This window comes from Oreochromis niloticus, linkage group LG17 (genome assembly GCF_001858045.2).
Source record: "Oreochromis niloticus isolate F11D_XX linkage group LG17, O_niloticus_UMD_NMBU, whole genome shotgun sequence".
Classification (NCBI taxonomy): domain Eukaryota; kingdom Metazoa; phylum Chordata; class Actinopteri; order Cichliformes; family Cichlidae; genus Oreochromis; species Oreochromis niloticus.
The window spans coordinates 27,045,621-27,068,653 of record NC_031981.2 but is presented as its reverse complement, the minus strand read 5'-3'; the positions used below and the strand labels follow the sequence as shown (position 1 = coordinate 27,068,653).

Sequence of the window (23,033 nt, the reverse complement as noted above, 5' to 3'; positions counted from 1 at the left end):
TGTTATGGGAACTTTAGCAGTCTGGACTGTTTTTGCAACAAATGCTGTGCAGAATAAATGTGAGTTGTTGCATATATGGTCTTGCTGAAACACAGATATGTTTGACCGCTAGAGTTTGGACAAAACTGATCGTGCAACAGGACAATGATCTCAAGCGCAGCAGTTAATCTACAACAGAATAACTGAAAAAGAAAATCAAGGCAATGGCTTAAAGGCCAGACCGCAACCTGACTGAAATACTGTGACGGGACCTTAAGAGAGCTGTGCATAAACAAATGCCCGCAAATCCCAATGATGTGTAGTAAAGAAGAGTTTCACAAAATTCCTCCACAATGATTTGAAAGATAACCAACAGTGATTTTGCAATTAAATGGTGCATCTTTTTCTGATACATTTTTTTAAAATACTGAAATCAGTAAAAATTAAATCAATTAAACTGAATAATATCTTTGGATTTTAGGAGAAAAAAAAGATGCAATCAAAAAGATTGGGTCCAAAGCCTTGTAATTACCCACCCTGCCCTTCCTGCTAAAAAGGTATTTGTTTTCAAAGTAAGCTTTCTGAGTTGTTTTTAACCTCAAACTTATGTCATCTTCCTTTCTTCCTTGCTCTTCTTCAAAAATATTTTGTGGCAGTTACAGAAATGTTGTTGTGGGGTTTTATGGTTGTTTTCCATGAAAGTGGAAACAGACTCTAATCTGTGAGCAGAAACCAGGAAGGCTCTGTCGAGCGCTGCACGGAAAACCAACCTCTTCCTCTCTCTCCTCCCCTCTTGATGTCGTCATATTGTTTGTGATAACCAAGTGTTTGATTAACCAGTCACATCCTGCATCTGAACCACATTTCCTGTTCAGACGCTCACGCGTAGTGCTGATGTTACCATAGAGCTCACACAGTTATGCACAGATCTTGTCACTTGTTACGTTTTTAGTCATTTATTTATTTATTTTTGAAGGAAATGACACTTTAAAAAAACAACAAATGTTCACTTTAACTCTTTCTCAGATCTGCTATATAACAGTCACATTTAACATCACTATTTGATATAAAATTGAGTTAAAAAAGCTTATCTAAAATCAGCTCCCTGAGTTGCTCTCTCTCACACACACACATACATAAACACAACCAGGCACAAGACTCCATTCATAATTTACTAAATGATGGTGATAGTGTCTCCTAACAGAAATGTATTTACAAGGAAAAATGTTTTTAAAAATTAACTGAAAAATAAAAAGCTCTTTTACTTCACTTTCTTGCAGACAGTCAAATGAAGAAGTATGATAACAGATAGTTGAATACAAAAACAACAACATCAAACTGGAGCCAGTAGCTCCTTAGCTAGCAGTGGCTAGCTATGGTTTTGGTTATTAGCTTATATTAGCTTATATTAACTTAGCACAAAGTCTGAAAATTCTTCCATAGTTTTGTCCAGATATAAAATTAGATTCTTGAGCTTAATTATTTGTAAGTTATGGGCCAGATTTACTAAATGTGACAAAATAGCACATGCGCACAATCCCCAAATAGACACCTCATTGGTGTGGTTAGTTTTACAGGTGATTTACAATTGTTGTGCTCTTTTCTGAACATGCAGTTTCTACGCTAAATAACATGTTTACTGGTTTTCAGACAGACTCTGTTTCTCTTATTAATTTTTTCTAGTCTATAACTAAGCCAAGCTAGGCTAATCTTAGCTAACCAACTACTAGTCGTTGCCTGGATTGGAGTGGTTTGTGAATGCTAGAGATCTTCTAATTTAACTATTGCCATAGAAAGTGATTAAGTTCAGTTGCTAATTTTTTTTAAGGCACAAAACTTTCGCTCACAGTTTTCTATGATACAATCACCTCAGCTGTCAGTTTCATTTGCATAGTAAGCACATAGACAGTACAAAAATACGACCTCTGGGTCCGAAAAATGAAGCTAATGCGCCAAGTGCCTTAAACCTGCATATCTGAAAGACACCAGATGGCGATACTTGCGACTGCAAAAAGACTTCCTATTATATCAAAGTCTTCGGGAAAATAGCTTTCTGTCTTGACCTCTGTAAACACTTTCCTGATGTGTTTATTGTCCTAGTCACTTATTTTGGTTCACATTGAATAAAAAAACGTGACATTTTTTAGAAATCTTGATCACTATGTTTAAAATGGTATGCTCATTGGCTAACAGCTTTTAAGTGACAAGTCGTTAGCAAACTAAGCTAGCGATAATGAAAATGTTCATCGCGAGGCTTCGAAATGGAACTTTAGAAACCGGTGGATGACATCACAATCATCTTTAATACTTTAACACTTTCATTTTTAATACTGTCTACGAGTAAGCATGAAAATACTCATTATGCCCAAAAGAATACAAAAAGGGTAAAAATAACACTGCAATGTTGACTTAAGACACACATACACACATACACACCACATACATGCACACACAGATACAAAAACCATACTGGGCAGATGGTTGCTGACTTAATGTCCATCATTTTTTGTATACCACTGTCCACTTTGTCCTCATCTCAGAGTTTCCTTGCCTGTCGTGTAAAATGTCATCGTGACATTTCCAACAGTCACTTAAACCCCCAAAGTTCACTCAGGCAGGCTGCTGCTGTGGTGATGTGTGATGGCCCTCTGGTAGTCCTCGGAGGCGTTTATGTGGTCTCCTGGGTGCTCATAGCTGCGGTAGTAGTGGCTGCCCGGCTGCTGGGCGTAGTACAGGAGCTGCCTGGTGAACAGAGGCTCCACCTGCAACACACGAGAGCCAAGGAGGTCAGCAAAATCCATTCAGCATAACACTATTTTACACAGCACTATTTATTTATTTATTCATTTTTACAAAAAAAAGTGAAAAAGTAGTTGGTATTTTTGTCAAACTTAATTGAAAAAAGAAAAACATTCAATACACCCTTGCATTTTTCATTTAGGGCAGGGGTGGGGAAACTCAGGGCCTCAAGGGCCGGTGTCCTGCAGGTTTTAGATGTGCCCTTGATCCAACACAGCTGATTTAAATGGGTAAATTACCCCTTCAATATGTCTTGAAGGTCTCCAGAGGCCTGGTAATGAACTAATCATTTGATTCAGGTGTGTTGACCCCGGGTGATATCTAAAACCTGCAGGTCACCGGCCCTCGAGGCCTGGAGTTGGACACCCCTGATATAGGGTGTTAGAGTTTGGGAGTTTGGGATATATTGAAGTCTTCTGTTGCAGTTCTGTGACACACTCCCAAGCTGTTTGGTTTCTAATAGTTTATTATTTATGGGCGTTTGACTGTTGACAGAGATCCAGGAAGGATGATTCGCTATTTCAACTTTCCCAGCTTTGTTTTATGAAACCATTTTGAGAAGTCAAACTAGAGAAGGGCAAACCATTCCTAGTTTGGTTAAACCTCAGCTACGTGGTTAGTTTGATTGAAAGTGTGTCAAAAATCTGTAGCTAAAAGGCATGAACCTTCACTTGGCTCATCCATTTTCACTTTATATAGAAATCAGAGTCTCGGGAGGGTGACAGTGGAACCTGGCCCTGAATCTCAGTGCGACTTATTTAGAAACCAAATTTTGTTATGAAACACTGTCAACGTTATGACTATGAACAAGGTCCTACAGACTTTCAAATCTTAGGTTTAAACTTTCAAATCCTATTTTTCACTTTTCAGTCCATACTTTAAAGTTTCAGCACTCTACTTTGAACCTTTCAAATCTTAGTTTTGATTTTAAGAACACCAGTTCGAACTTATCGTCAGCTTCCCAGTAAATATTAGGCTTCACCAATCCTCAGAAACAAAATGACAAAAAAATGAAAGATCTCTGGATCATAATCAGTGGTGAAACTCGGGGGCGGCAGTCACCTGCACAGTGAGGGTCCTTCTTTGTCTCTGTGGGTCCAGACACTCATCTCCGAAACACAGAAGGACCTGGAAGCGTGACGGCGGTCGTAGCCCGTAGCTCTGAATCTCTGCAAGAAGGCAAAAAGATGAAAATGCATCAGTAACAGCTCTGACACCTAAAACACATCAGAATTGATGATTTCAAAAGAATTTCACTTGAAGTGGTGTGACATTTAGAGTGATTCGAATGGAAAGTCCTGGTCACACCATGTATGCAAATACAATTAGCTGTCACAGCTGGAGCTGCTTAGCATGTGGGCGGGGATGATGTGGCTGTGTAGACTTCATGTGACTATCAGCTTATCATAAAATACTTCTTTAAGAAATTATTCTTTGCTGGCACAGTATGTCATGAAGTGACTTCCAGAAAATCATGTGAGTAATGAGTCTCAGTTTGTGCTACTGCTAATTAGATGTAGTGGATTTGGTTTTGAGTTGAGGTGGATAGTTCTTGACTGAAATCCAAATCTTAGATCAGCTGGTGTTAGTCTATGTACAGCAAAGTGCCAACTGGTATGAGTTCTTCTCAATCAGATTACAACATATCAACCAAGCTCTGTCCAGTACACCATGCTGATGATTAACATACAGGTCAGGTACTTGGTGAATTAGGCATGGCACCATAGATAGGCCTTCATTTTAAAGAATAGTAACATACTAACCCAAAAAAGTGAAAAAAAAACCTTTTAGTCTTTTGAGCACAAGTGATTGTTGATCAAAGATACTGAGTTGAGTTGAGTTTGTGTCCTCTCACCTGTGAGGTAGTCCTGCGTGTGGAGCAGTTTACAGGTGACATCTCTCTCCAGCTTGTTAAGTTTGTCTCCATACGGCGACGGGCTTCCCTGCCAGTACACCCTGCTCTGGCACAGCCTCCGGGCGTAGAGCCCGTCTGCTCGCATCCACAGCAACACTCCCCTTTCTAGGCTGGCCGGTGGACTCGGAGGACACTCGTCTGGCCTCCTCTGGGATGATAGGCTGTCAACAGGCAGGGGCACCAACTCATGACCTCCAGGCGTCAGGTAGTGCTTCTCTGGGTTGCACGGAGTGATATGGCAGCCATCCGGACTGGAAGTGGTCACTTCTCTCACCAGAGTGTCCCGGAAATATACGGACACGTGCAGACGGAAGTCTAGAGGAGGACATAGATAGAAGTTAGCTGAAATTTCCTTTTTTTAAAAACTCTTTTATGGACTGTCTTTGTTTATTTTTAAAAAATGAAGCACGTAAGGTTTTCAATGTTCACCACAGCCCAAAGTCACAGGGTGCTGCTTTATATCATTATTTCAATGTTCTACATGCTGCTATGTCTTGTACTTCTATAGGAGCGTTTTGCTGAATCTGACAGCAATCTGCATTTTTCTGTGTATTGTTTACATGATCAAAATAAACACACACAAACAAGCACGATTTGCATCAGATGCAAAATTCCTTCACATGTCACTAAAACTAGACAGAAAAATGAAGCTAGTTTGAACACGCTCGGTCGTCAGCTTTGATTAAAGTTGCGTTCCCTTTTTTCCAGCCTCTAGGGGGCAGAGTAAATATTCAAAATTAGCCGCATGTCTCTTGAATCAAGCTACCAGCAGTCCCTAAAAATAAATACATTTTAGATTATAGCCACCTAATGAAATTCCACTGATAGTGGCTCTTTAGTTGCTAGATATTTAACTTTATTATTAAATTTGGTGCTGATTTTCTGTCTGCTGTTTGTTACGGGCAGGCAGAGTACAGTTAATAAAAATGGCAGCCTGCAGCACGACACAGAGCCATACACTAAATAGAAGAAGTGAAATTAAACTGCGCTGAATAAAGCCAAGGAACAAAGTCTCAGGTGAAATTAGTAGTTTTCCGACTTTTGCACAGCATTACGCAGTTTCAACCTACCTGTACCTTTAAATGCTAAATTCTGTGTCATACCGTGACATTTTCAGCTCTTTTGAGCTTATGTAAATATGCATTTGCTGCTTGTTCTATTTAGGTGGATTTTTGCCTTTTTTAAAAAATAGGACCTAAAGTTTAATTCTCAGCAGAGGATTCTGGTGAGAGTTCCTGATTTTATAGCGTGAGTGGAAAAAGTGAACTGAAAGTATTCATGTACCTGAAAGTGCCTCTGCTGATCTGATGCTGGCGTCCAGTGTGAAAGGCGAGGGCTGACTCTCAGCTGGACCGTATGAGTAAATTGAGGCTCTTAGCTGGTATCCTGCACACAGAACAAACTATGTAGACAATGCTAAAACTGATAAAAATGCTTTTATTTTGCACGCTAAATAACAAGCTGTGTACCATTTTCCATGGACGAGCCCTGCCATGGCAGGGTGCGGGGCGGACAGGGACACTGAGTGAAGGGCAGCTCGGGCAGAGAGGCCTGCTCCTGACAGTAATCTCTCCAGCCACATTCTGGACTCGCCATGTACTGTGGCATCTATAGAGAGAAAAGCAGTTAGCTGAGCGCACATCTTTGATAATAAGATACCAACAAACAGTCTTTGCATAGTCCTTTTGTAATAAATTATTCTTTTAGTAGGCTTATAAGGACTTTTTTGCAACTTGTTTTATATGATCATTGCAGAATTCTTTCTTCATCCATAGATTTTTGCTTAAGCTAGTCGTAAAATCCCTGCACCATAACCTCTGACAGAGCCTCTGATTAACTGATTTGTTTTTGTAGGAAAAGATAACGCCAACTCACTGACTCACAAAAATAACTTAAATCAACTTGAGAGGAGAAAGCTGACTTGTTCATTCTGAGTGTGTAGTACTTTAAAAATGATAGGTCACATGAACTAAATGTAGTATAACAAACTGAAATATCTGTGCCCCATACACCGCACAGTTACAGCAGTACTGGTTTTATTGGCATTTGGACAATAATCCTGAATGAATAACACTGACTGCAAGAGATTAATCGGTGCAGAAAAATCAGTTATGGTGAGTAACGTCTGAAACTACATCATGTCCGAGAAACCGAGATCTAAGAAATAGACATCACATTACTAAAGTACGGATTTAAAACTAAGCATCTGCAGCCTTTGTAGAAGTGTTCCATACTTTATAAAAACAAATGTAAATTATTAAGTAAAGAAGAGCATAACTATACTCGTCATTACCCAGGCAGGAAGTACAGATGACTTTAAATAAACTAGGATAGATAAAGTTAAATGCAATGACGTTTAATTTAGTAAATGATAATTTGCATTTACAGTGTGGCAAAAACATATTTTGCTATAAATTATGTGCCTTCTTTTATCAGTTGCTGCCAAGAAATCTAAAAAGGACCCAAAAACTCCAGAGTTTCTATCAGCCTCTGAAGTCAGCACCAGTCATAGTTGGGGATACACATCATTACCCTTCACTTGTGTTTGTAAGATCATCCATGCATGCACAATATGACACTGTCTGTGTTACATCTTCAACCTCCCCTCATTCTCTCTGTCTTACTTCAGTCCCGCCCCACTTGTTTCTATGTGCAGGAAAATCACCTGAGTCGGCACAGAGGGGTAGGAGGGATGCATCTGAAAGCTCCCTGGGCTCAGAGGACTGTCCTCCTGTCTGGGTCCTGCATGCGGAAAAGAACATTTTTATTAGATAAGCTCTCTAGAAAATGTCTGAACACATTTTCTGTCAGTACATTTAGAAAAGTCCACATGGATGCAAGTACTTCAGCATGACTTTAGCTGGTGCTTTGGCAGTTTGAGGAGTCAGAGAATTTCCACTTTTTGTCTGATACAGAACTAATTATCAGATTGTGATTATCTAATAATAATAACTACAATAAAACACATCAGTAAAACCCTTTATCCAGTTTGGTTATTGCTGCTGTAGCCCAATCAGCTTTCAGTATTACTACCAGCTTAATTCATGCTGCAGTAAACTTTTTTTAAGCTTTGTTCGAAGGGGGACTAACTTTTCTTGGCGCCCTCCGGGATGATGCGGTAAACTTTGTAGGGGTCCGAGATGTCCAGCTGGCTCCTTTCCACCAGTTCCTCAAAGTCATTGCTCTTGTTGAGGGCGCAGCGCAGGCGTGTCTTCCATGTCGGCGGGTCGGGTTTGTCGATGCCCTCCCGAAACTTGCCTTTGAACAGCGCCCAGGCCTGCAGACAGGTCCGCGGGGAAACGTTTAGAAAACCTCCCTCAAGTTTAGCGCGAGAGAATCACACAGCCTGGTCTCTCCTAACTGCGACTGCACGGCCTGTAGAAGGACATCCTCCCTGTGCTGATAACTAGTCACTAATCCTTCAACAATAATTATAAAATGATACTTTCATTTATTTTCGTTAAGTGGCTTCTTTGGAGCACACAGTCATTTTAAAGAAGTTGTTTTGCGTCGCCCTCCCACTAGTGTGTGACTTTTTTACAGCATGGAGCACATGGTTCAAATGTTCTTATATGGAAATAATCGCATCCTAATGTATGGAGCGATTTCATGAAAGACAGCAATACCCTTTTTTATATAATGTATCAAAGAATATTCAAAAGCTACTAAGACGCCTAATCGAGTTAATTATTTTTACATACATCATTAAAAGGTTATAAGAGAGTTTAACAGCTCTAAAGTTTGTAATACTTTAACACATACTGCTGTTGTTTTATTCTGAAAGTCGCAGCTCGCTTGTGGCTAGCGGACCCCGGAGGATGCGGGTCTCTTACCTTAAAAAGCGCGGCATCCTCATCCCGGTTGTAGTCCTGTTTCCCGGCGTGTTTCCACGGTATCCTGAAGATGGTCTTTTCGTCGTTCTCCCAAACCAGACCGGGATATTTCCCGCAGTCCACCTGCTCGATGAGCCACTGGCGCAGCTTGCCGTTGCCGCTGCTGCCGGAGCCTCCGTAATCCACGTCGGGGTTCATCTCTGACCAAAAAGACGCACGGGACAACTCCACTGTCTGCTCCTGTAACGTAGTAATATCACACGCTCTCGTGTTTGTGTGTGTTTTGAAAGTAGGCTTGTGTAGGTTTAGTAAAGAATGATTAAGTTAAGTAAAACTACTAAAGGTTAACCCACTGCGCTCCCACGCAGACTAACTTCACTGTGCGCTTCGCAGGCTGATCGAAGCCGTCTTACCTGTGAAACTTGAAAGCCGTCGAGTTTTGATATCAGTCAAGGTCAGAAAGTCCTCATCATTCCGGCGGGCCCGCTTAAATCCACCCAGCCTATGGTGAGCAGAGGGAGGGCGGAGCCGGGATGCTGAGGAGGGTGCACCTGCTGCTTCTGCTAGGCCCGCCTGCTTCCCTCCTGCGAAGCTTATCAGCGCGCACACAGCGGCCGATCTACAGTAATACACCGGGGAAACCCTGCCGGCGTCAACCCGAAGTGTCACACACCCGCACACGTGGAAAATGATAGGACGGAGACGAAAACAATTCTTTGAAATGATAAAGCTTTACGAAAACTACTCTAGAGTGGTCCAGAGGTAGAAGCGACGCAGAAAAACATCGGCAGCAGTTTTCCCACTGGAAGATTAATCAGAACAGCTGACATAACGGCTCAGACAGGAACACAATACCACATAAGATTATTATTTACCGTGTCAGAGCTTTAGGAGGCCTGTTAGGAGAATTCGACAGAGAATCAATTCTGTAAAAGCAATGCGGTCCAGGAGTCCGAGAAAACATGGTTTTGAAAAGTTCCCACTCATTTCCCCCTCAGTATGATTTTCAGAGTGAGTCTGGCTCCTGTGGCAGTTTTGCAGTGCTGCAATAAATATCCATCAGTGCTTTCATTACTTAAGTGAAAGGACTGATGTGCGTATAAGACAGATCTAAAAGTGTGTTAGTTACAAACTAACAACTTTTTCCCCCTTATTTGCTTTCAGTTTTGCTGGGATAAGTACAAATGCTGATGTGTTGCATAATCTACAACTGTTTAAGATACTCAGTTTGTATTTTATATGAAATATGAGAGAGAAACGTGCCTAGAGAGTCATTAGTCATTATGCAGCAGACTGGTTCCTGTCGGTCTTATGCTGTCAGCATTAATCAGGAATACACAAACTGTGACATTCTGGGCTGATAACCTGTAGTTATCCTTAAAATTTGTGGATATTTTAAACTTTTTATATGTTTTTTTTTATTATTCTTATGAACATATTAAATATTTATGCATAGATTTTATTTTCGTATATTTTGAACATTTAACTCATGGGACATGTATGTGATGGAACAGATAAATGTCAGCCTCTGATAATGGACATTAACCAGGATACCGATATCAGTCTGATACCTGTACACGCCTATTATTAATAAATGAATTTCCCATCAGTACTGATGCATGAAGCAACATTATAATGTACATTGTAGAGATTAAGCTCATCTCCGATTGATGTGTTTAATGCTCTCCTACTCTTAATCTCTCTCTCTAATTCAGAAAAGTAAGTACAATTTTGTTCTAATGTAGTGAAGCAGAAATATAAAACTTTGAAAGTAGAATTTTGAAGTAATAAGTACTTATTTGAAGCTTTACTTACTTATCAGCACGAGAACTGAAAGGAACTCATTATGCAAATGCTTCCCATCAGCGTTATACCATAGTTGATCCTAATCTGTAACCGGTTGCCAGGTTACAGAAATCAGTCAAGTGGGTTTTTTTTCTGTAGTGTTCATCTTTAAAATGACAACTATGGGAAAAATGCATATGTGGATGTATGAAGCGCAGAATGCATGTACTTCAACACAGGTAACCTCAGTGCTGCTCTACATTTCACATATGGCACTTTTAAACCAACAATATTCAGCCGACAGCTGTAGCTGAACAACTTCTCATGTTGAGGTTTTAAATAATTAAAAAATGAGCATATAAAAGTGACCATGCGCTGTTATATGTTAAGCCACTTGGGGAGGGTTTATGAACACGTTCTAGCTCGTGGACCCCCACTAGGAGCTCTGGGCCCCTTGGTTATTGTAGTTCTGAGTTCCTCTGAGGAGTGGCTTCCACTTTTCAGCTGGTTTCATTTAAATAACTGAAAGAGGCCTGAAGAGGTAGAATTGTGCAATATTTTAAAGGGCAAAGACCTGTGATGCAGAATCTTCTCACCACCAGTTATCTGGTGACCTTTGAGCTGACTGCTACAATGTAGACCACTATACGAAGAAGTCAAAACTAATTCAATTACTGTCAATTAAGGTCAGAATTTCATCGTCAGCAGAGATACTTTTCTAAACAATACATGCGATAAACTTCTGTACTTATACTTAAGTCATTTATGACCTTTACCTGGATCTGAACACTGCTTCTATCCAGAAACCATGTCAAAGATGGATTTTAGTCCCTCGTTTTGTTTCTAAAAGGCTTGAAATAACTAAAAAAAAATGAAGATTAATACATTCCTTTGTTGCATTATTACAATCTAAATATTTTCACTTGATGAGTTAAATGTCATCTCAATGCATGCGTAATTAAACAAAATACAAAATGCAAACTAACATGAAAACGTTAACATAAAAACTATACATATATAACTGCATTTCCACAGACTGTGCACACGTTAAACTGCACAAATAAAATCAAATGAAAAGTTTACATTTAGGAAGAACAGCACAATAATTAAAAACAGCACATCTGATATTTTACAGTAAAATAAAGTGTTCTTTAGCTCTCACACGGTCACAGAAAGTAATAGTCATTTTTCAAGTACAAGACACAGCATAACATAACTGACGGGGACGGCGGGGTGGGGGGGTGTACAGGAGGAGTATGTGTTCACACTGTGGACTGTATGTACATATATTTCCTTGGTGTCATGCTTGACTGCCCTTGCATGTTGTTTTGACAGTTAGAGGCAAGGACATGACATGACGAAGGGAACTGAAGACGGTGACATAAAATCCCCCCGTCACATGTCTGCTTAGCAACTCCACGCACACGAGACTGAACTTATCATCCTGACACTGAACTTTTTATGAGACAGGTGTTCCTGACGCAGTTTTCTGTGCGAGGTCGCGGGCAAAATGATTTTTAAAATGTGCATCCGGTCTCTGTGGGGTTAAAGGGCCAATCAGAAGCCCGCTGTCCTCGGCCTCTTAAGTTCAGGTGAGAAATGACTGAAGATCCAGAAATGAGTTTCTTTATTTTCTGCTCGTGGCCAGCGCAGGAGTGATGCTGGTTGTCATGGCATCGCTGGTGCTGGATTTCCGGTTTAAAAGGGCCTCGATCTCCTCATCATCACTGAACGTGTTCTTCCCGTACAGCTCCTTCCACCAAGCTCGATACTGCGGGGAGCAGAGTCAAAGACAATGTCTCTGTTTAAGACAGGCACTGGACACGTTTTAAGCCTATCCATCAGACAGTTACTTGAAACAACACCTCACTGCTGTATGAAATCAGCTTACAGGCTGCTGATTGCCTGACACGCATCACTGCACAGCTTACAGATGAAACGCTGCGTTATGTTATAAATTTGGATTCAAAAGTACATGCCTGCATGAATGAAGCCAAAAGTAAAAATATCCACAGACACTAAATACAAATGATATTTCTAATTAAAAATGCAATGATTATAATCATAAAAAATAAATCATGACTCATCCTTTTCTGTTATTCTTGTAATATTTGAGACTCTATGTACTTTTGTACACCTGCATTAGTGAACTGATGAAGTATCAGGCTAATATTTACTATTCATGAATAAATGCACTGTGTTGTATGTATTTTATATATATAATATATTTTAATCACTTGAGGGAACTCATCATAGAGGTGGAGCATCTTCAGTTGTGTTTGTAATAGCAGCACTATTCATTCTTAAGTATTCATTACCATCATGTTGCCTTTTATTGTTTTGCACTTAAATGTTTCAAGCATGCCCCACAGCCTGTGTTTGTACAATCAAGGCAAGTTTATACGGTTAGGTACAACCTTTTATATTTTTGGACAATCACACCATTTTTGTAGTTTTGCCTCTCCACGCCAGCACAGACAATTTTAAACCAATCAATCGAGATGTGATTAAAGTGCAGACTTTAAGGCTTTTACATTAACTGTTTATGAATTACAAAGCATTTTATACCCAGTCCTCCCTTTTTTCAGACGCTCAAATATAATTGGACACTAACACAATTTAAAGTATAAGGATTTTTTTAATACCTTTATGAAAAGCCTTTGCAGCTCATGTCTGCCTGAAGTGTAGAAGCCACGGATATGACATCTCCCTGGAGATGCTCTGTTAGGTCTCTACTGTCACACCTTCTGCTGCTGGTTATTTGTAGGTCTTTGCCTTCAGTTTTGTATTTAATAACTGAAAAGCGTGCTCATTACCCGTTTGCACTGTGAAGTGAACTCTATCAACAGTCACATCGACATTAACCACCGTTTAAACTGGCAGCCATATGTGATGTGGTGTGTTCTGAATCATGAACTGTTCTTTTTCTTCTCCTGGTTTCATCTCTCCAAAGAATTTTTTTCTACGGCTGGGCAAGTTTTTCAGATGTCTAATCTGTCGTTATTGTTCTTGAGTGTAACAAGTGGTTTGAGCAGACTGTTCACTTGGAAGCTCTTAAAGACCTCTCATCCACTGAAATCTGCTGCTTTGCCAATTGTCCAGTTACTTTTGAGTCTCTGAAAATGGTGTGATGAGTACAAAAATAACTATAGTTTGCAAAGAATTTCTTTTAATCGCCCTGAACTGGAGCTGAAAGTGTCCACTGTTTATGTTAAAATCCAACTTTATGTACGGCACATTTCCTTGCTATTTGAGGTACTTCACATAAAAAAATAAAAGACTTTAAAGTGAAATGAGCAACATAACTGCACTGAAATGCAGTGCAGTTTACGGAATTCATGCTAATTTGATTTAGGCTGTTGTGAAACTGAACAGAAAAAGGTGAAGCATAACCAAAAACAGAGCTGAGGTATCAGTCGTAGTAGTAGCAGGGCTCAGTCCCACTGGCAAGTTTATGAGAGCTTTTTGGCAGACGTTCTGTGCCCTTTATGCACACTTTCCACAAGTCTGCATTTTTGCTGACTTTGCCCACAGCTCATAGCATCTTGACTTAAACAGGGTTACTGAAAAAAGCAGAAAACAAGCATGTGATGAGCAGCCTCCTAAATGTTCAAAAATGCTACATGATATTTGTTACACACCTGATTTATCATTCATATTTTTAAATGTTTTACTTAATCATTATGTTTTTTGGGGGGATTTTTAAGTAGAAAACTGATTTGTATTAGAATTTGATCCAAAACATTTTATGGATGAATTCAGTCAAATTTAACACCCACTTCAAACAGCAATCCCTAGTATGACTGCTCACAGTGCACATACAGCAGGTGAAGTAATTATTTGACACTTATTTCACTCAGTGATGTGTAAATCAATTTCTACCTTTTTAAAAAAAATGTTTTGATATTCTGTCTCGGTCCAAAAATTAGAGACTGTTCGTTTCTTTGTAAGCGAATAAACTAAACCACCAGGGGATCGGTTATTTCATTGTTTCCCCCACTGTAAGCTGGAGTTTTAGGCCCATGTGGCCTGGATCCTTGTCAAGCTGAAGAAGTTTAGATTGAGCACTTTTAAAACTTATTCGAACACATCTGACATCCTTATACACAGATATCATTTTATAATACAGTTCTGCAGCTGTTCTATATTTGTTTTTGGACTGAATACTACAACTGCTCCTTTTCCAATAACTGTCCATGTGGGAAATGCTTTTGGGCCCATGTCGTGTGACATGAAGGTCATTCCATGCAGGAGAGCTGCAGAGTAATCGTCCAGCAGCTGAATAGGATGAGTAGTCTTCACACAGCGGCATGCACTGCTCTCATGCCGCTCATGCACTGCTCTCGTCACAAAACGGTGCCAGCTCTAACAGGAAGAGAGGGTTAAATGGTCCAAGTAAGAGCACAAGGAAAAGTACATGTGAAGCATCTGTTTCTCAGATATGTACTTCTCACACAGGTCCTCAGTCAGGAGCTTTACTAACACCCATGTAAACCAGACTGGGTTGGCTTTTGAAGGGAGTAGTTCACACTGTTGTATGAAAATGTCAGGGTTTTTTGGGTTTTTTTGCAATTTCTCACGTCATAGCCTCCAGCTTTTAGACAAAGAATGCTTTGATGAGCGGTATATTGAGACCATGCTGTACCTGAACTCACAAATTAAACCCACACACTCATCTGTCCAAATGCATTGCATCTTTTAATCCACATAACCGTTTTCAGCTGTCCCAACATAACTGATTTTTTTTTTTTTAAATGAATAATCAAAAATGAAATTAATTATGATGACTCACTTCTGTTAGTTCTGTGTTTTCAAACTCCTCCAGCTGTCGCAGGAAGCCCAGGTTGGGCCCCGCACATGGCCTGACTGACCGAACCGCTGCCAGGGACTCTACCCATCCGTGACCTGTCACGGTCATGATGTAGGCCACCACCAGAGTCACGCTGCGGGACACTCCTGCCATACTGAGAACACAGGCCTTCACAGCTCAAAGCAAGATAATCACCTCATATTCAGATTCTCTGCTTTAGTGTACAAAGAAGTGAAACCCCTTCTGTCCCAAAGCTGTGGTTAAATGCCTGATTTTGCATGTTTGATATGAGAAAAGATGAAAGCTATGAAATGTGCAATGAAAGCTTTAACCAAAATTTTTGGCAGACAGCTTCTTTTTGGTGCTAGTGATGTGGTTGAAAATGAGAACGGGGTCGATAAAATATGAGGACCTCCGGTCTGCAATCAAACCCGAAGCAAATTCTCATGATTATGAATAAAAATCTATTAGATCTTAATTTTGAAACTTTTTTACAGCATCTCTATGTCAAAATACTTAATATAGTCTACCATATATCGTAACCGAATATAACTTCAGATGACATATAAAACAGGACTGAGGCGTTCCACTCACCAGTGGACGAGGCAGCCTTCTCCTTTCAGTCGGGATTCATGGATGAACATGATGCTGTCTCTGAAGTACTGAATCCTGGTGAAATGAATCACATTCACAAGATATACAATATAGTGAGGATCATGCCTTACAACCTTAAAACTGGATTATTTTTTACATTTATCATAGCTACAATTTAGTTTGTAGTCTGTAAATAGATCATGTGTTTAATTATTTAAACCAACCTTTTTTAAAAAGATACATTTGGATAAATTTTCTATTTTGCAAGCTGTAATTCATTTCTTTTATTTATAGAAATGTGGCAAAGAGCTCATACATATATGCATGTTTTATATATATTCAACATTTATTCAAGTACTCACAGGTTTTGCTTGGAATGGTCACCAGCAGATATACAAAGGTATGTGATGCCCTGTGGGAGAGGGAGCAGTTTCATTTAATGAAGTGAATAAAAGTTAACATGATAAGAAAAGTCGAGTGCTCAACTATTGAGCAGGGGTCATTTGTTTGAAAACTGGAACTAAACTCACTTCCTGTTTCTCACTTCCTATGGGACAGCCCCTGAAACCTTGCCCCTCTGGCCCTGCCCATGTGGTAGGTCACGACATAACGGTGTTTGCTTGTGTTTGTCTCTGTGCTTGTGTGTGTGTGTGTGTGTGCTGTGTTGTGCACCTGGCAGCTGATGGTACATGCAGTGGACAGAAACCACCTCGTCCTGGTATGACTGCACCACTGCAAAAACCCCTGAGCCCTCTGGGACAGACCGAGTCCTGGAAGTGCTCCAGACAGGTGAGATTGCACGCACAGAGCCCCGACAAATGCAGACACATTTATAAATACCAATGAAAGTGCACATATTAAAGACGTGCCTAAGGTTTATGAAGGCTAAATTATTATTTCTGATAGAGAGAGTCAGATTATGCAAACAGTTACCGAGAAGTCCTCATATCTTCGCACCATCACTCTTAAAGCTCATCATGGCCTTGACTCAGTGGTACTGTTTGTAAAATCATGACTACACTGTAAATCAAAATATATGAAAATTGTGGATAAATGCAGACATTTATTTACTTTACTTGCAAAAGGAATATTTGGGGCTTGGAATTAGTTCCAAAAGATGACCTTTTATTTTGCAGTATGATAATGAGGTTCATATACAGTAAATGGCACATTTAGAGACTTGGCCAGATGTAAATGTGTAGACCACATCATCGTTGCAAATTCTACCTTCCTCTCTCAGGAACCATCACGCTGTCTTCCAAGAAATCAATCAGTCCGCGGTTTGACTGTTAGGTATGCAAATAACCCATCCCATCTGGCCACTTGGTCTAAAACAGACCTGAGTCATCATTTTTGCCTCAAAACTCAAAAAGTTGCATCACACATGATTTGGGATGTTTAAAAAAGCAACTGAATAACTGTCGTCGCAGTTCAGAATGAGTCCGTAGGGCCAGACTTCACTTCAGGCCCAAAACCTTGTAAAAGTTTTGGTGGTTGACCAGTTTGAGTAGTGATACTGTAATACAAGTTGCTGTTTCTCTTCACTGTTCAATGAAACATGTTAACATGGATGGAGAAAGTGTAGAGAAATCGCTGAGCACTTTTCATGTTCGCTTTCAACAAGAAAAGATGAAAGTTGTGAAAGCGGACACTGAAGATGGCAAGCGGATTCAAGATTTTCAAGAGACGAGTGCCAGTACGAGGCCGACGGGAGGACGTCATGTATTTAATGGGCTCAGATGAGATCAGCAGACTTAAAGTCAAATCATTCAATCTGTGAATAATTACAGGCTTGTACACATCAAGTGTGCATCATTTCATAAACTCTGACTAAAGGTATTGTGTATTTACAGAAAGATACCTCAAAAAAACCTCAAAATAAAACTATTTGTTCAGTAAAACTTACATCTTCAGACATCTTTCATACTTCAATCTATCAGCTACTCACATTCAGTCACACACACACACAAATACACACAAAAATACCTTTCCTGCTGTTTCATACACAAATTGCCACATCTAAATGCAGCACTGAAAAGCCAGAAACTTTTTTTTGCAAAGTTCCACTTTCAAGACTTTCTGGACCTCAAGCTGCTGAGCTAAAAGCATCTCGTGTGAAAAATACTCTGCAACATCCACTAACCTTGGCTTGCATCTGCCTCACAGCTGCATCAACTGAAAACAGCATTCAGATTTTCATATATATACTAGAATCCCACACAATATCGAGGCCCCACAGTCAATTAGAAAATTGCTTCTCTGCTGAGAACTGGTGAATTCCAGGTCTTATGACTGAATTAAAAAAAAAAAAAAGAAATAAGACACATGTGACTTTCACACTAATTGAAGTGGTCTCTTTCAATAGCCTTTCATAAAGATCTGATGTTGATAATGAATGATCTGATGATCATTCAGCCTTTAAAAACACAAGGTGACCTCAGAAGATTAGAAATGGAATGATTTATTGCTATTAACTGTGTCCGTATGCAGTCAGTCATTTCAAAGCATTTATTTAAAACTTGTTCTGTCTTTTCATAAACTTGTTAAGGTAATATAACTATATTTGAAGCAGCTCTGTAAACATATTAAGGTGGGAAAGAGGCTCTGGGCTGACAACAATATCTCACAGTTTCAGAATGAGTATTAATCAGCAGGGGGGCACAGCAGCCACGGACGTGCTCAGAGGAGCTTATGTACTTTATGGTTGGGTTAATGTTGAGGTCAGGGGGTCGTGCAATCTGATGCAAGACATTAAAAGAGGCCTCACCTCCAGAACGGGCGCAGCTGTATCATGGATGGACAGGATGTGGGTGATGTTGTGCTGAGCCAGCAGCTCCCTGTCTCGAGCATCTGTGGAACGCAAAGAAAATCGAGAAATACACGATACACCCTGCATCCAATCACCAATCACAGAGTGTGAGCTCCAAACTAAATAAAGCATCTTCTGCCCAACAACAACCCCCCCTCCTGAAGTGACTTCCAAGCAAATGTGGCCTTAAGATTTCAAAGTTTTGCTCTGGTTTTGAACTGAAAGAAAAACCGGAAAACCAGTGTTTCTAAAACAGTCCAACAGCTTGGCCCAAAAGCAAGAAACAGTAATTGTTCTAATCAAATTTTGTTCTTTGAAAGGAAGCCAAATGTTTTCTACCTTGGACAGATGTGCCTTGAGCATTTTTTCTCATGCTTTGCAAGTTTGCAGGATGCTGATTGGGGCCACCTATACAAGAGGAAGATGAGTTTGCACTGAAACCTCCTTAAAGCTAAAATCATTCAGTAATTAAATGTTTTGTCATTGGAACTCTTATTAACTGTAGGACACAACCAACCAATTGCATCATACAGTAAGAAAACACTTTGAGTGGCATCAGTGCACAGAACACTTGCAGAGGAAATACAACCCTAAATCACTGGATGACCGCAGCTTCAATGTTGTGCAACAAGTGCTGCAGTGTGTCATGAGATAAATAGTTTTGTGCAGTGTCAGGCTGCTGATATAACAGTGAAGTGATGAGAGATGATTTTCTGCTTAGGGCTTAGAAGTTGAGTACCACACAAGGTTTCTAGGTGCTGGCCTAAAACCTGAGTCCTCCCATTCAAAACAGTCAGCTTCCTTCATGAAATATGAAGTTTTTCCTTTTTTTTTTTCCATTGTTAAATATTAGTTCTCAAGGAGAGAAATGTTTCCAAATCTGGTCTCTTCTGATTTCTAAAGTGCTATATTTAAGTGTTATCATCATGGCTACCTTTACTTCTTTTATAAAGTCAGGTTGTTATAAATTCAGAGATCAAGCCTTTAGTAGTCTTGATGCTGATGAGATTGGGACTAAAGATGTGGGATTAAGCAAAAACATAGAAGATGTAATGAACACTGAAGAAGCTAACAGCTTAGTTTAGCAGACTAGCTAAGCTAAGCAGAGTACAGACTAGCTTAGAATAGTAAGAGTAGAACAGCAGTAACAGTAACAGTAGCCTGTAAATATCTAAAAGTAACACTGATGGAACTTTCACAGCCAAAAGCTCCAGCTCACTTTATATGTGCCAAGTCATGTAGATGAATGAAGATCAAAGGCCTGCTTAACATAAAAAGGTGTCACATTTCCTATTTGACAGCAATTCCTTGAACATATCTTATTTCTAAAAAAGAGCTGTCTGCATTTTAAGACGTTTCCTGTGTAGTCATGATTCTTAATGTGTGCAAAGATTAAAAAAAGCAGCCCAACAATTGCATTTGGTGCTTTATGGAAACGTGTGGAATGTAGTTCACACCAAGGGACACCCCCGCGCCATGGGGCATCCCCTCCCACACCACCACTCAAATATTCACATCAGCGCTCAAAGTAATGTTTCCCCCAGCTGCTGGCAGATTTATACCCACTCAGAGGGTAAAAAACACACTTTTTTTTTGTTAAAATCCAATATTTCAATAGCTCAGCTTTACACTGTGACCTCTCGACTCTATAGAAACTGAGCTCAGTGTAGCATCTCACCACATGCCCCTCCGTATGAGGAACTGAAACAAACTACTACTACATTATCCGGAAAATAAATCAATTTTTTTACACACATGACAAAAGGCACCGCAGCCTACCTTTGATATTTCCAAGATAAAGATCAGGCAGGACCTAAAAACAGTTAGAAATAGAGTAAAATGGAAAATGCAGATTTTAAAGAAAAAACAAGATCTTGGGGTTGTTGTTTTTTTCCTTTTTTAGAAAAATATCATGGCAGGCTCTGAAGGTTTGAATGATTTCCTAGATATCGTTGTTGATACTGTACCTTGTTTATTCCGTTACCCATCTCCGCCAAAGGTGTCTAGATAAGCACATTGAATTTAAGAGGAATTTATAACTGGGAGGAAGTCATAACTGGGAGACGCTTAAAGCAGCAACTTAACCCTCTCTAGTCACTAACTGCTACTCGGTTCAAAGGAACCCTGACAACTTTTTAGTTTAACTTAAACTGTCATGAAGACCTCAGCTCGTCCGTGTCCCAGAGTGCCACTTCATTGAGACTATGTTTTCCTCAGAATGTGACCTTAGCACATGTTTATATTTAGACCAGGCGTCGGTCATGGGACCATGGATAGGCACATAACAACCAGACAAAGATGGTTGAAGGCCAGAACAGATCCGATGGCCCAGCTATCACTATCTGCTGAGCTGTCAGCACCCTGCTAGGAGCACCTTTGAATGAAGCTCAAAACCTCAAATCAATTATCTGTGTGTTACTGCTGTAAATGAGAGGGCAGCTGTCTTAAAACCAAGATTGCAATCAGGATTCTTTCTCTGTGTATATTCATTCAGTCTCTTTTTCCACTAATATCTGTGACAACCTCAAGCCAGTGTGACATGTTTGTGCCCAAGAATTGCAAACCAGTGTGGCAAAAAAAAATCCCCACAATTTTCTGTTTCCTAAAAACAAGTCGTACTTTTCAAACACCCTTTCTAATATTTTCTAATAACAGAGCAGCGCTTTTAAACCTAATTTCGTCTTCGATTTCAGAATTCCCCCATTTATGTCTAATTTTGCGCTTCTCAGTGGACATCCTCTTAATTCTAACTCGCTCTGTTCATTTCCAGTAAATCTGGCTACATCTTCAGTGCATCGCTCTGAGCCGATCGAGGTATTTTTAGCCCAGCTTTGTCTTGTGTTCCTCTGTGTGGTTCAGTGTGTGTGTGTGTGTGTGCGTGCGTGTGTGTGTGTGGCACAGAGACAGGCAGGGGAGAGTGGAGGCGTTTACAAAAATCTGCCTGCTGCCTGCCTCAGAGAACTAGAGAACAGCTCATCGGCACCGAAAAGTCAAAACCATTGATAAACAAAACAGCTCACACATTAGAAACCATGATGATACATTAAAAATACACCTTGATCAGAGCCGAGAGAGTGCGCGTCTGTGTGTGTGTGTGGGTGGAGGGGGTGGGAGATTGGGTTTCACAATAAAATTGTCTTTTTAACAAGAAGAAGAGGAGTCTTTCGGGTTTGAGGAAGGTTTGCGCATCAAGCCATCACTTTATCGAAAGCCGTTTTTAGGCTCCAACTTAATACTTACTTTTTAAATTTACTTAATAATTAGTTTGCTTATTAAATTGCCTCTTAATAGTGGGGAAACAAGTTGTTGTGTGTGAAACAGTCTAAAACCTCAAACTATCTCATTTATGGCGAAATAACTGAGAAAATCATCACATTTGAAAAGCTGAAACCACAAGACCTTTGTGTCTTTAGCCACAGGTCTTTGTAGCCACATGCAAGTCTTTCTCTCTGTGGTTGGCTGTGTTGATGTGCTGGCACACCACTTCAGTTTAATAGTGCAACAATTATTCCATGAGTTGCTCTAAAGTCCTATACAGACATATGATCACCAGAGGTTGAAAGCTACTCATTTTGGTGAATTTGTGCTTGTCCTCTACAGCTACCATGAAGTTTATGGTAGTGGAAATATCTGAGAAATCAAAAAATATTCAACGTCTCCTAAGGATGAATTCCAATAACTTTGGTGCAAAGTTTTCCTCTCCAGAGGGTCAAAGACGTTGCTTCATTCATTCAAGCCAACATCAGATAAGGGGTCTCGTACACGTATTCATATTTCCCCGTCAGTCCATCCCCTGACTTTACCTTGAGGTTGACATTTGACAGATATCTGATTACACACCCATGAAATTGTGTGAAATACTCAAGCTCGCTCAAGGATTAATGTAGGCCTTTCATTACATAAACAACAGTAGAAAGATGGCAGGAAATGAGGGGGGAGAGAGCAAGAAGGAAATTGATATGCAACAAAGCTTCCCGTGAAAGGAGTGATTTCAAAGGGCTGTAACCCTTCAGATGTCTCACAGGGATTAACCATTCTGAGGTCTTACTGATCCAACACACAGTAAGTTTTGTAATCAAGTAAAAGAGGGTTTTTTTTTGTCATATCACATATAAACTCTGGAATATTTCCATATGTAGTGTAATGTTGAGGCTTTATGGTAATTTTTAAGTCTGTCACCTTCCTCAAATAAAGTCCATTAAAAGGCAAAGGATGAAAAAGGAAAGAACGCTTCCTATAAAACAGAAAAGGAAAACCCTGAATGAATTCTGAATGTATATTTTGTCTGGCTTAAAGGGGGGAGTCTTTTTAAAGAAAAGCCTCTTGAAATCTATAATTGCTTATGAAGACAAACTGTACAGAATAGTCCTGAAACCTTTGGAGGTTAATCTTTTAGGGACTGAAGTTAGACATCTGTATCTGTCCACTGTGAGTCTTCTGGCATCAAAATGGTTATTCTATAACGCATAATTCCCACTCATTCTTTTAATATCATAGGAGTGTTTACGC

The 23,033-nt window shown here is 39.9% G+C and overlaps 2 protein-coding genes and 1 long non-coding RNA gene across 4 annotated transcripts; 1 reads left to right on the top strand and 2 right to left on the bottom strand.

Annotated features, from left to right (window-relative positions):
* Positions 1–922: 922 nt before the first annotated feature.
* Positions 923–9,096, bottom strand: LOC100697996 (interferon regulatory factor 4). Its single transcript, XM_003457287.5, has 9 exons — positions 8,940–9,096; positions 8,527–8,766; positions 7,784–7,970; positions 7,359–7,435; positions 6,163–6,301; positions 5,978–6,079; positions 4,634–5,008; positions 3,841–3,947; positions 923–2,741 (listed from the first exon to the last, which is right to left on the bottom strand). Exons 2-9 carry the CDS (start codon positions 8,722–8,724, stop codon positions 2,586–2,588), a joined length of 1,341 nt encoding a protein of 446 aa, XP_003457335.1. The 5' UTR covers positions 8,725–8,766; positions 8,940–9,096; the 3' UTR covers positions 923–2,585.
* On the top strand, positions 4,036–7,674 carry LOC102076974 (uncharacterized). Its single transcript, XR_002056956.2, has 3 exons — positions 4,036–4,254; positions 7,130–7,240; positions 7,350–7,674. It is a non-coding gene; the product is annotated as an uncharacterized LOC102076974 (long non-coding RNA).
* Positions 9,097–9,968: 872 nt separating the features above from the next.
* Positions 9,969–20,743, bottom strand: LOC100697733 (dual specificity protein phosphatase 22-B). 2 transcript variants are annotated; one of them, XM_003457286.3, is made up of 7 exons: positions 20,492–20,743; positions 20,304–20,337; positions 18,483–18,565; positions 16,078–16,127; positions 15,716–15,790; positions 15,104–15,275; positions 9,970–12,082 (listed from the first exon to the last, which is right to left on the bottom strand). In XM_003457286.3, exons 1-7 carry the CDS (start codon positions 20,510–20,512, stop codon positions 11,939–11,941), a joined length of 579 nt encoding a protein of 192 aa, XP_003457334.1. In that variant the 5' UTR covers positions 20,513–20,743; the 3' UTR covers positions 9,970–11,938. The 2 variants fall into 2 exon arrangements, with proteins under 2 accessions (XP_019202633.1, XP_003457334.1); XM_019347088.2 differs by lacking the exons at positions 20,304–20,337; positions 20,492–20,743 and adding an exon at positions 18,864–20,293 and having other exon boundaries at positions 9,969–12,082.
* Between the last annotated feature and the right edge of the window lie 2,290 nt (positions 20,744–23,033).